Raw genomic sequence first — 14,002 nt, forward strand, 5'->3', positions numbered from 1 at the left:
GCTGAGATCGTTGATTCTATCTGATGTACTGGTGAGACAGGCTCACTATGCATCTCCAATGCATCCAGTAGCACTCCTTCTATGAGAAAATTCTTCAGTATTCATGATTACAAAGCCTGATTTGTCATTTCTCTCTTAAGATGATTTGATGGTATGATGATGGTATTTTCATTGATTTTGCTTCTTGTCTATAGATAACAAGTACAACCGATATGGAAGCCGTAACATTCAAGAAACTCGTCAAAGGTCATGCATATTCTGTTACAGGAGCAAAGGAGGTAATCATATACAGTATATGACCAACCCACATGTCCTTAGGATACTACTAGTTGTAAAATGAGTTTACATCAACGTTACACCACATGCCCGCTTATCAATGGCAGAGGGGTCAGCTTACTTTACTTCCATTTAGTCTTTTCTCCCATTCTCAGTAGCGGGGTGCAAATTATATGTGATGGACCCACCTATGTTTTGCACCCATGTTTTATGCCTGTGCCTCTACATAACTTTGGTGCTTCCTCCCACAGCGACTTGAGACCAGCATGGAAAACGCTGTCTTAAAAAATGTCCCCCAGGTCTCCATTTTATTGTCCTTACACAATGTTGAGTTGTCTCTTCCTAGGGCCATGGACATGAATGATCAATACATTTGGCATCTTTTCTGGGCTTTCCATTAATTGGACAAATTCAGCTATTAATGGAGTCCCAGGTCTTACCCAATATTGAGAGAATGGGGTCCCTTGTGTAACTAAATTGAAGTATCTTGACGTCTGGGTATCTAGGGATGCTAGGAAATATGTGACTCTTGAGTATTAATCCTCTGATAGATAGTCATAAGAAAGCGTTCCACTTTCGGTATTAGGTCGTGCAAACTTGGTAAAGATGACCTTGATGCTGCAAGTGTTATACCTTCTCCATATTTCTCCTGAATGGTTGCTGGTGCATCTTTTAAATTTGTATAGTTTTTTGGGGAGATCCTAGTTAGTGGAAGACGGTACCTAGTATTATGTTGAATAGGCTACAATTGGCTAAGGATAAGGGAGGAATAGCGGTGCCTAAAGCATGGGCATATTTTTTTGCATCCCATTTACAACACTTGGGTATTACTGGTTGTACAAAATATATACCTATTTGGAGTAATGTGCATTTGTGCAGTTTAGGCTTTGATAGTTGGGTTCAAGCAGGAGTTAAATACAGTATGTTTATCAGTTGTATGACAATGGGACATTTCCATCTCTCCAGCAGCGAGAGTCGGAATTTAACCTTTCACGCTCCATTTTCTATAAATACTTGCAGCTGAGGCATGCAGCTCAATGTCAGCATCCCGCTACCCCGTTAGTTATTTCTGGCTTGGATGAGTTTGATCATATTGTTAGTGTTACTATCTCCTGCGACTTGATCTCATTTGCTTACAAGAAACTATTGGAAGGGTGTTAGAATAAGGCCTCAATGCACACGACCATTTTCCGGTCTGTGCGGCGCATTGCTTATAGCACAGACCTGTCACTTACCAGTAGGAGGAGTGCCCAGCCGGTCACAGACAGCGCAGGTAAGTATAATGCTTCTAAAATTGCTAAGTAACCATGGCAGCCAGGACTGCAGTAGCGTCCTGGTTGCCATGGTTACCGATCGGACAGTCCCAGCAATTAAACTGGGACTTCCGATTGGAACTCTCGCTGCCACCAATGATGGGGGGGGGGGGATTTTTAATTAGGAGGGGGGAGAGGGAGGCCGCACTGGCCACCAATGAATTTAATACTGGGGAGGAGGGGGGGCCGCACTTGGCCCCAATGATTTTAATACAGGGGAGGGAGAGAGGGGGGCTGTACTGGCCACCAATGAATTTAAAACTGGGAAGGGAGGGGGGTCTGCTGCCCCTCCTGCCTGGCAGCACCTGATCTCTACAGGGGGGCTATCATGCGCACAATTAACCCCTCAGGTGCGGCACCTGAGGGGTTAATTGTGCGGATCACAGCCCCCTGTAAGAGATCGGGTGTACACAGTTCTTAGTATATTCTAACTTGAAGCGTCCCCATCACTATGGGAACGCCTCTGTGTTAGAATATATTGTTGGATCTGAGTTTTCACGAAGTGAAAACTGAAATCTGAAAAAGATTTTATGCAGACGGATCTGCGGATCCGTCTGTGTGAAAGTAGCCTACGGACACGGATCACGGACGTGGATGACAATCTTGTGTGCATCCGTGTTTTTTTTCACGACCCATTGACTTGAATGGGTCTGTGAACCGTTGTCCGTCAAAAAAATAGGACAGGTCATATTTTTTTTGACGGACAGGAAACACGGATCTCGGACGCGGATGAACAACGGTGCAATTTTCCGAGTTTTCAACGGACCCATTGAAAGTCAATGGGTCTGCAGAAAATCACGGAAAACGGAACAACGGACACAGATGCACACAACGGTCGTGTGCATGAGGCCTAAACCTCTGTGTGGTCTAAAGGAAAAGCTGGAGGGTCACTGTCTGATAAAATGTGGATGGTTAAATCATAGACTATGCCATTATTGTCTTAATGTACTGTAGCTCATAGACACTCTCGTTTCTTTGTTTTATTTAGGGTATATAGATCACCATTACTTTTATTTAAAAGGAGTATTAGCTTGGACACCAAACCTACTCCATACTGCAAGTCTACTGGTCATACGCATCAGATGTACGTCAGCCGATCCTGCCAATTTTGGCTGACAACCTAATGTGTATGGGGGCCTCCCAACTGTACCCAACATTAACTGTCTGATCTTATTGTTCTTGGTGAGATAAGCCACCCACCTGAGGAGTCCTGCAGTGGCTTTTTCTTCTCTCATTCGCAACACTTAGGCCTCTTTCACACGGGCGTTGCGGGAAAATGTGCGGGTGCGTTGCGGGAACACGCGCAATTTTTCCACGCGAGTACAAAACATTGTAATGCGTTTTGCACTCGCGTCAGAAAAATCACGCATGTTTGGTACCCAAACCCGAACTTCTTCACAGAAGTTCGGGCTTGGGATCGGGGTTGTGTAGATTGTATTATTTTCCCTTATAACATGGTTATAAGGGAAAATAATAGCATTCTGAATACAGAATGCATAGTAAAATAGGGCTGGAGGGATTAAAAAATAATAATTTAACTCACCTTAGTCCACTTGATCGCGCTGCCAGGCATCTCCTTCTGTCTCCTTTGCTGAACAGGACCTGTGGTGACGTCACTCCGGTCATCACATGATCCATCACATGATCCATCACATGATCCATCACCATGGTAAAAGATCATGTGATGGATCATGTGATGACCGAAGTGACGTCACCACAGGTCTTGTTCAGCAAAGGAGACAGAAGGAGATGCCGGCAGCGCGATCAAGTGGACTAAGGTGAGTTAAATTATTATTATTATTTTTTAACCCCTCCAGCCCTATTTTACTATGCATTCTGTATTCAGAATGCTATTATTTTCCCTTATAACCATGTTATAAGGGAAAATAATAATGATCGGGTCTCCATCCCGATCGTCTCCTAGCAACCGTGCGTAAAAATCGCACCGCATCCGCACTTGCTTGCGGATGCTTGCGATTTTCACGCAACCCCATTCACTTCTATGGGGCCTGCGTTGCGTGAAAAACGCAGAATATAGAGCATGATGCGATTTTCACGCAACGCACAAGTGATGCGTGAAAATCACAGCTCATGTGAACAGCCCCATAGAAATGAAAGGGTCGGTATTCAGTGCGGGTGCAATGCGTTCAACTCACGCATCGCATCCGCGCGGAATACTCGACCGTGTGAAAGAGGCCTTAGTGTTCTCGTCCTAACCGAGTGTCGGGGAAGATTGGTCAAGATACTGTTTGGCCGAACAAGTGTTTAGCTGATGGTTATCCCATGTTATCCCAGCCTGAAGGACTAATTTGGTAAGCTAATACTCAGTAAGATAAATCTCCTTTTCTTTTAGGTCAACTATAGAGGTCAGAACACAAAGCTAATTCGGATGAGAAACCCTTGGGGCGAGGTGGAGTGGACTGGAGCATGGAGTGATGAGTAAGAAACAGAATAGATTTATATGTTTCATGTAAATAAAAATGGCTTTTTCACAGAAGACATGAACTTTAAATATATTGTCTTGTTCTAGCTCCAATGAGTGGAATTCTGTGGATCCTTCACAGAGAGATGAACTGAGAAATAAAATGGAGGATGGTGAATTTTGGTGAGTGTGAAAAGAACTTATTAATCTACAGCACTAATAACACTAGTTCTAATAGCAGGAGTGCTTTTCATACAGGGTACTACTGCACTGACACAGGATTTATATTAGTAGTCTTTTAAGCTGTGGCTCAACCGTTGTGTGAAACTACAACTCCCAGCATTCACCGACAGATATAGCCTGTCAGGGCATGCAGGGATTTCAGATTTTGCAGCAGCTGGTAATCTACAGGGTGGATGGAGGCTTGTGATAAGATGTCACAGGCAGCAGTGTAATCTGTCTAGCTCCTGCTATCATATATGACTTTAAATAGTTCCTCTAGTAAATGTTGGCCATCCTCCATAGGAAGCGGCTCTATATTTGTTACCAAACTTCTATACACTATCAAGGGCTAAATCTTGCCACTACACCGCCCATTATAGTGATTAATATCCATCTCAGAGGGGTTATAAACTATTGGGATATAAATTTTTGGCCTTCTAAGCTATTTATGACTAGTTGAGTATTATGCTACAATTTTTATTTAGCGTAGTTGGCATAGAACGTTTCTGGCTAGTGGCGCTCCAACTTCTGGGACACCACCATCTTCTCCTTTTAAGTTTGCCCTGGACAATAAGGTTGGCACTGTGGTGCTGTGCTGCAGTTATCTGCACAGTGGACAGCTTGGGCATGACGATGCAGGGGAAATCAGTGAAGGGGGTGCCGCATTAAATTAATGCTTAAAAGGCTTTCCAAGTCTTTTCTACTGTTGGACAATCCTCTGGATAGGTCATCGATATCTGATCAGTGGGGGGGTCCGACACCCGAGATCCCTGACGATCAGCTGTTTGAGAAGGCACCAGTGCTCGCAGTAGCACCGTAGCCTTCTCTCTGCTCACCAAGCACAGCAACATTCATTTGATAGCGGCTGTGCTTGGTATCTCGGCTCAGCCTCATTCACTTAAATTGTGTTGAGCTGCTCCTAGGCCAGGGATGGCCAACCTGAGGCTCTCCAGATGTTGCAAAACTACAACTCCCATCATGCCCGGACAGTCTACAGCTATCAGCCTACAGCAGGGCATGGTGGGAGTTGTAGTTTTACAACAGCTGGAGAGCCGCAGGTTGGCCATGCCTGTCCTAGGCCATGGGACCAATGAACATGACCTCACAAGTCCTAGACTAAGCTGAGAGAAGGCCGTAGTGCTACAGCGAACACCGGCGCCTTTTCAAACAGCTGATCGGACTCCCACTGATCAGATATTGATGATCTATCCAGAGGATAATTAAGCAGTAGAAAAGTCCTTTAAGCTGTAATAAGATTGGTTACAAAACTCAACATCTGCACTACGTTTGGTTTAACTGGAGCCTAAATTCCAATCCTATAATATGCAAATAACAAGAGCGAGCTATGTGCAAATGTGGGAACTGGTAAGCATGTATCACTAAAATAAACTTTTGAGAAGAAGTAAGGTATGAGGAAAGTGCACAGCATCACTTTACATAGTGTGTGCATTTTTCCTATAGACATTAAGATTGTATTTTGTTAAAAAAAAAATATATTATATATATATATATATATATATATATATATATATGAGACGGAAGAAGTCGGACTGCACTCCAAAATAATGGTGAAATAAAGTGTTTTAATCACCCATAGTATGGCAAACTTGCGACGTTTCGGCTTACAAGAGCCTTCCTCGAGGAAGGCTCTTGTGAGCCGAAACGTCGCAAGTTTGCCATACTATGGGTGATTAAAACACTTTATTTCACCATTATTTTGGAGTGCAGTCCGACTTCTTCCGTCTCTACAAATATTGGGTATAGCCGTTACCCTGTGCTGGACCTTGCACCCACACCTGGTGCTCCCGCTGGATTTTCCTTTTTCTATATATATAGCAAAGAAAGTTAGCAGCACTCCTTGAAAGATAAAATGTGCTCTTTTATTCACACATCGTTTCGGCTCTCTCACAGAACCTTTCTCAAGTCAGGTGAAACATAAAGTGCAGTAGTGTCAGTATAAATACATGATAAGGTTGTTACCAATTAGTTCATCAACCAATACAAAAATAGTGCACTCCCCTTTGTGGACGTATTACAATTCATTCATTTACACCACGTATCAATGTGAACACAGGCTAACAAACATCTTCCATATATACTGTAGTGTTGTAGCCATAATATCAATTTATAATTTTCATAATCATAGTACATATATAAAGTGCATATAATAAAGTGCATAGTGCAATTAAAACCACTTAACATCTATACCTTGCTAGGGGTTTGTGGAATAAACCACGGGGACGGCGTCTTAACCCGTGTAGATGCACGCCAATTCTCCGCGTCTAGTCCTCGCGAATGCGCATGTGTCAGCCCTTCCCCTCCTTTTAGGCGGTACATAACCGCTGTACGTCATCCGCAGGCGGAGACCAAGCGCCGTGACGTCTGGTGTACTGCGTCAGCACGCTCCGCGCGCATCACGTGCCCGCGAATCCGCCGTCACAGACACCAGCGTCACTTCACTTGCCTTTTCCGCCATTTTACAACAGGGCAATCTTTTGGGCAATGACTCTATCTGACATCCTCCTTCTTCCTGTTGCTTCCTACAAACCAAATTAACAACCCAGCAAGATAAGTTCCTGATTATACTTTCAACAATATAGAAAATCGTATTGTGGCATAATTAATCAGCGTAATTTCCACTGGGTTCACCCAATACAGCATTCTGGACGCACGGGAAACCAGGCAATAGAGGAGGGGTACTAGCCCACCATCCCCCCTGTTACCCTAAACTCGACGTTTAATCCTTTAGGTTTCAAGGTATCCAAACAAAAAATCCATCTGAGCTCATTTTTCTTTAAAACAGTTAACCTATTCCATCCTCTTTCTAACGGTTTTACATAATCCAAGATCATAAATCTCAAATCATTTTCTTTATGATCCTTTTCCACAAAGAGCTTTGACACCGGCAGATCTTTTATTTTATTTCTGATGGATTGTCTATGGTTATTTAACCTAGTTTTCAAATCACATGTGGTTTCACCCACATAAAGCTTATTCCCTGCTCTTTTGTATGCCATCATAGGAGGTTCTTTAAAGGCTGCTATAGTTGGGTGACCACTACTCAGTAGCCCCCAATGGCGCCTCACTATACGTTCTATACTTGGGCTCAACTCATTATAGGATGACACAAAGGGTAACCTTTCACTAGCCTGTTTTGGTTTGGTAACTAACAATTCATCTCTGGACATTTCTCTTACTTTATCAGCATTCCTTTTCACCAAATTTCTGGGATAACCCCTATTCACAAATGATTGCTCCATATTTCTTAGTGCCCGATTCATATTGTCATCCTTATCTACTATTCTCCTTACTCTGAGCATTTGACTGACTGGTAAAGAGTTTACCATCCTCCTTGGGTGTCCACTTGCAAAATGCAGTAATGTGTTCTTATCAGTGGGTTTAATATTAAAATCCATATGTATTTGTTCATCCTCTATGTAAACCTGAGTATCTAAATACTGCACCCGGTCCACCGATGCCGTTAATGTAAATTAGATCTCCTTGTCAATGGAGTTCAAAAATACATGAAAGTCCATCAGTGCCTCCATGGTGCCAGTCCAAATGAGGAAAATGTTGTCTATGTATCTCCACCACGTCAAAACCTGATTGAAGTGGGGAGATACATAGACAAGACGTTCCTCAAATGACCGTACAAATATATTTGCATAGGTGGGCGCGGCATTGGACCCCATCGCCGCGCCCACCATCTGCAAATGGAACTGTCCCTGGAACACAAAGTAATTGTTCCTCAGCGACAGCTAGTGTCAAAATGAACTGGCGGGTTGGAGCAGGATATTCTGAATCCCGCAACATCTCCAAGACAGCCACCAAGCCCTTTTCATGATTAATCGAAGTGTACAGTGATACAATATCAAAAGATGCTAAAATCGCCCCTTTCGGGATCCGTATCACTCTTATTTTGGTAATGAAGTCTCCCGTATCTCTGATATATGATTTTACACCCATGGCATATTCTCTCAATATTTTGTCAAGAAAGACATTAATATTTGAGAAAATAGAATTCCTGCCAGAAATTATCTGCCGTCCCGGAGGGTCTATCAGCCTCTTATGTATTTTGGTTAATACATATATAGTTTATTTTTTTTATTTTTTTATAGCGTTTATTTAACACTTTTGCATTAAGTACAACAATCCCAAAGGGAAAGGGAACAATCTACATAGCACAATCACCAGCATAAGCAATTCCAGTAAGATCAATTGTTCAAATATTTCTTGACAACAGGAGACATAAGAGAGACTTTAATGAATGGATATCACTGTCGTCATATGATTGACACCGGAACCCACTCATACCACACTCACACACTCACTCACACGCTTGGGTATTGCAGTCCCTGCTTCCAATAATCCCTCAAGTCGTGCCCTCAGCCTGCACCCATAGGCCCCAAATTTTGTCAAATCGGTCCGGTACCCCCCTTGCTTCATATGTCAACTTATACATCTGAAGGTCCTTATTTATAAGGTGTAACCACTGGTCCACAGTAGGACATTTAGGCGGTTTCCATATAGTTGGTGTAACTGGAGAATTCACTACCAAAAACTCTTTAAGTTGTTTATTTATTATACCATTTTCCTCTGCTATATTTAACTGTGCATCAATTTTTCTAACAATCTCAAACCTGGGGTCCTTACCCAATGGTTTGTACACACCAGATTCTCCTAATTGTCTATGTATCTCTTTTACGTATTGAGAGGTGTCCATGACCACGATTCCACCGCCCTTATCCGCGTGTTTTATAGTGAGATCGGGGTTCATGGACAGACTCTCCAAGGCAGACATTTCTTGCACAGTAATATTTGGTTTCACAAATGCATCTGATTTCGTTTTTCATCTCAATAATGCTATATCCCTTTTCACTGCTTCAATAAAACATTCTAGGGCGTGTGAATTCACAATAGGAAAAAAAATCACTTTTTAAATCCAAACCAAATTGTTTCAACGTTAACCCAATATCTGATGTAGTAACCTCATTTGCAATCAAAGTCTCAATGGAACCAGAGTCGAACCACACCCTCAGTCTAAGATTCCTGAAGAGGCGGTTCAAGTCCAGTTCCAACTGAAACCAATCAGGCTTAGCCTGTGGACAGAAGGACAGTCCTTTGTTCAATACCTTCAATTCATGCTCAGTCAATGTATGAGAAGAAATGTTTACCACTCAATTTGTCTCTATTTCTTCTTTGCATTCATCTGTCTGGAATTGTTGGTCCTCATTGATCTTTGCGCTCTGGTTTTTCCCAGATCTTCTGTGTCTTCGACCTCCCCTTCTTGTGGGGCGTCTCCCATAGTGTAATGTGCTCCTAAAAAAGTTCCCACTGATAAGAACACATTACTGCATTTTGCAAGTGGACACCCAAGGAGGATGGTAAACTCTTTACCATTCAGTCAAATGCTCAGAGTAAGGAGAATAGTAGATAAGGATGACAATATGAATCAGGCACTAAGAAATATGGAGCAATCATTTGTGAATAGGGGTTATCCCAGAAATTTGGTGAAAAGGCATGCTGATAAAGTAAGAGAAATGTCCAGAGATGAATTGTTAGTTACCAAACCAAAACAGGCTAGTGAAAGGTTACCCTTTGTGTCATCCTATAATGAGTTGAGCCCAAGTATAGAACGTATAGTGAGGCGCCATTGGGGGCTACTGACGGCCGATAATTTCTGGCAGGAATTCTATTTTCTCAAATATTAATGTCTTTCTTGACAAAATATTGAGAGAATATGCCATGGGTGTAAAATCATATATCAGAGATACGGGAGACTTCATTACCAAAATAAGAGTGATACGGATCCCGAAAGGGGCGATTTTAGCATCTTTTGATATTGTATCACTGTACACTTCGATTAATCATGAAAAGGGCTTGGTGGCTGTCTTGGAGATGTTGCGGTATTCAGAATATCCTGCTCCAACCCGCCAGTTCATTTTGACACTAGCTGTCGCTGAGGAACAATTACTTTGTGTTCCAGGGACAGTTCCATTTGCAGATGGTGGGCGCGGCGATGGGGTCCAATGCCGCGCCCACCTATGCAAATATATTTGTACGGTCATTTGAGGAACGTCTTGTCTATGTATCTCCCCACTTCAATCAGGTTTTGACGTGGTGGAGATACATAGACAACATTTTCCTCATTTGGACTGGCACCATGGAGGCACTGATGGACTTTCATGTATTTTTGAACTCCATTGACAAGGAGATCCAATTTACATTAACGGCATCGGTGGACCGGGTGCAGTATTTAGATACTCAGGTTTACATAGAGGATGAACAAATACATATGGATTTTAATATTAAACCCACTGATAAGAACACATTACTGCATTTTGCAAGTGGACACCCAAGGAGGATGGTAAACTCTTTACCAGTCAGTCAAATGCTCAGAGTAAGGAGAATAGTAGATAAGGATGACAATATGAATCGGGCACTAAGAAATATGGAGCAATCATTTGTGAATAGGGGTTATCCCAGAAATTTGGTGAAAAGGCATGCTGATAAAGTAAGAGAAATGTCCAGAGATGAATTGTTAGTTACCAAACCAAAACAGGCTAGTGAAAGGTTACCCTTTGTGTCATCCTATAATGAGTTGAGCCCAAGTATAGAACGTATAGTGAGGCGCCATTGGGGGCTACTGAGTAGTGGTCACCCAACTATAGCAGCCTTTAAAGAACCTCCTATGATGGCATACAAAAGAGCAGGGAATATTAGGGACAAAGTGGTGCATTCCAAAGTCCCTGAAAAAAAGCCAGTTAAGACAAACCTTCTTGAAGACGAGGCGTACAGGATGTTTCCCATGTTTGGGGTGTGTGAACTGTAAGACTCATGTAAAACCGTTAGAAAGAGGAGGGGACAGGTTAACTGTTTTAAAGAAAAATGAGCTCAGATGGATTTTTTGTTTGGATACCTTGAAACCTAAAGGATTAAACGTCGAGTTTAGGGTAACAGGGGGGATGGTGGGCTAGTACCCCTCCTCTATTGCCTGGTTTCTTGTGCGTCCAGAATGCTGTATTGGGTGAACCCAGTGGAAATTACGTGAATTAATTATGCCACAATACGATTTTCTATATTGTTGAAAGTATAATCAGGAACTTATCTTGCTGGGTTGTAAATTTTGGTTTGTAGGAAGCAACAGGAAGAAGGAGGATGTCAGATAGAGTCATTGCCCAAAAGATTGCCCTGTTGTAAAATGGCGGGAAAGGCAAGTGAAGTGACGCTGGTGTCTGTGACGGCGGATTCGCGGGCACGTGATGCGCGCGGAGCGTGCTGACGCAGTACACCAGACGTCACGGCGCTTGGTCTCCGCCTGCGGGTGACGTACAGCGGTTATGTACCGCCTAACAGGAGGGGAAGGGCTGACACATGCGCATTGGCGAGGACTAGACGCGGAGAATTGGCGTGCATCTACACGAGTTAAGACACCATCCCCGTGGTTTATTCCACAAACCCCTAGCAAGGTATAGATGTTAAGTGGTTTTAATTGCACTATGCACTTTATTATATGCACTTTATATATGCACTATGATTATGAAAATGATAAATTGATATTATGGCTACAACACTACAGTATATATGGAAGATGTTTGTTAGCCTGTGTTCACATTGATACGTGGTGTGAATGAATGAATTGTAATACGTCCACAAAGGGGAGTGCACTATTTTTGTATTGGTTGATGAACTAATTAGTAACAACCTTATCATGTATTTATACTGACACTACTGCACTTTGTTTCACCTGACTTGAGAAAGGTTCTGTGAGAGAACCGAAACGTTGTCACTTGATATGTGTGAATAAAAGAGCACATTTTATCTTTCAAAGAGTGCTGCAAACTTTCTTTGCTGTCTACTGTCCTGAATCGAGGGAGCACCGCGGGCACCCTATATTTCATACAGCCTTAAAGGGAGTGCTGCCACAGTTTTTTGTTTTTTCCCTATATATATATATATATATATATATATATATATATATATATATATAATTTATTTATTTATTTTTTTCAAAACTGTAGTTATTTCAAACTGATATTAAATATATATAAGAGTTTTCTGTCTCTATTTTTGGTTTCCTTCCCTGCAGGATGTCTTTCCAAGATTTCCTTTGTGAATTTTCTCGTCTTGAGATTTGTAATCTCACTCCTGATTCCTTAACTGCACGCAGATTCCGCAAGTGGAACACAACACTTTACAGCGGAAGTTGGAGGAAAGGGAGTACAGCCGGCGGGTGCAGAAACTTCCCAGGTAAATATAATCATATGTTCTGGAATATACTGCTATTTACCCATAAAGAGTTCTTGAGTCATTTCCTCATTTTCTATTCTCCAATATGTTATTATTGTGTTTGTCAAAAATTTCCAAACCCGTTTTGTGAAGAGACACATTTCTGTGCGGTTCATTAAAGTGATATTTTACCTTGTAACCATTCTAAAGAATGTATTAAAAACATCTGTCACCATGAACAACCCTATTAAACAAATTAACCCAGGAATACTGCCCGGTAGGCTTGATCATAGTGACTAAAATTAGCCCTATTTCTGTACAATGAGAAATTCTTCCTTTTAGTTATAGGTAAATGAAGTGCTTGGAGAACCGAAGGGCTAGTCTAGCTCCTTGGAGCATCTCTTCACCTCCACCTGTCCTCGTCGCTATTCTCCATCCCAGTGAGATAGACAGGGCCAGGCAAGCTCACTGCTGTGCTGCCTGGTCCTGAAATCTCATGCATTTGCCAGCGCAAGGAAGATCTTAGAGCGGTTGTCCCCGGTCTGAGAACTTCACTGCACATGCACTGATTGGTATTACCCGCTGGGCAACATAATAGGAGAGCAAGATGCATAATTAAGGTATTTAGCCATGATCTAGAGGCAGCATGCTTGAGTATGAGTAGGTACTAATGGGGGAATATCTGACTTATCTAGGGGTGTCGTTTTGGGGATACTCGTAATGGCCACCCAAGTATTTTGTATATATATCAGTGTGGTACATACAGTTGCAAGAAAAAGTATGTGAACCCTTTGGAATGATATGGATTTCTGCACAAATTGGTCATAAAATGTGATCTGATCTTTATCTAAGAAAAAAAGGTGGTGGGTTGAGTCAGCACAACCTGCCTGCAGGTGCAGATCACTATGGCGAAATACATATACAAAGCATAGTGATCTGCACCTGCAGGCAGGTTGTGCTGACTCAACCCCCCACCTTTTTTTCTTTGTAGCATATATTGGAGGCGTGGCGATCTCCTTTGAGTCAAGCACACCTGACCAGTCAATCTGTCCTGGAGGCTGGTTTTAAAGTCAGTATAAAACTGAGTCTGCTTATATAGAACCTACCATTAGCCATCTGGCTCCAGGAGAAGTATATGGTGGGTTCAGCATGCATGTTGGTACTTGCATCCCTGGATCCGATGAAAGCTGTAATGGCACCGGACAGGGTTACAAGCAAAGTGTACTTGGCTTGCATGCTGACCTACATTCCCTGGATTTTATGTGGCTGTCATGGCCCATGAACAGGTAGGAACAAGAGTTAGGGACCACTCAATTGAGACGACCTTGACGCGGTGAGTGGCTTACTATGCTTTGGCCAAAATATAAACCAATGTCTCATCCAGCATGGAGGGCAGAGTGCTGGATGCAGTGTGCGATCACATTTGCATTTTCCGTTTGTATATGTATTTCGCCATAGTGATCTGCACCTGCAGGCAGGTTGTGCTGACTCAACCCCCCACCTTTTTTTCTTTGTAGCATATATTGGAGGCGTGGCGATC

At 42.5% G+C, this 14,002-nt stretch overlaps 1 protein-coding gene across 1 annotated transcript in view; it reads left to right on the forward strand.

The window, feature by feature from the left end:
* Positions 1-14,002, forward strand: part of LOC120980825 (calpain-1 catalytic subunit-like) — an 86,606-nt gene that overhangs the window by 44,818 nt on the left and 27,786 nt on the right. Inside the window, exons 6-9 of the mRNA XM_040410134.1 lie at positions 195-278; positions 3,943-4,028; positions 4,120-4,194; positions 12,323-12,483. Coding sequence (XP_040266068.1) covers positions 195-278; positions 3,943-4,028; positions 4,120-4,194; positions 12,323-12,483 — 406 coding nt within the window. The remainder of the gene's footprint in view (positions 1-194; positions 279-3,942; positions 4,029-4,119; positions 4,195-12,322; positions 12,484-14,002) is intronic.

This window comes from Bufo bufo, chromosome 10 (assembly GCF_905171765.1).
Source record: "Bufo bufo chromosome 10, aBufBuf1.1, whole genome shotgun sequence".
Classification (NCBI taxonomy): Eukaryota; Metazoa; Chordata; class Amphibia; order Anura; family Bufonidae; genus Bufo; species Bufo bufo.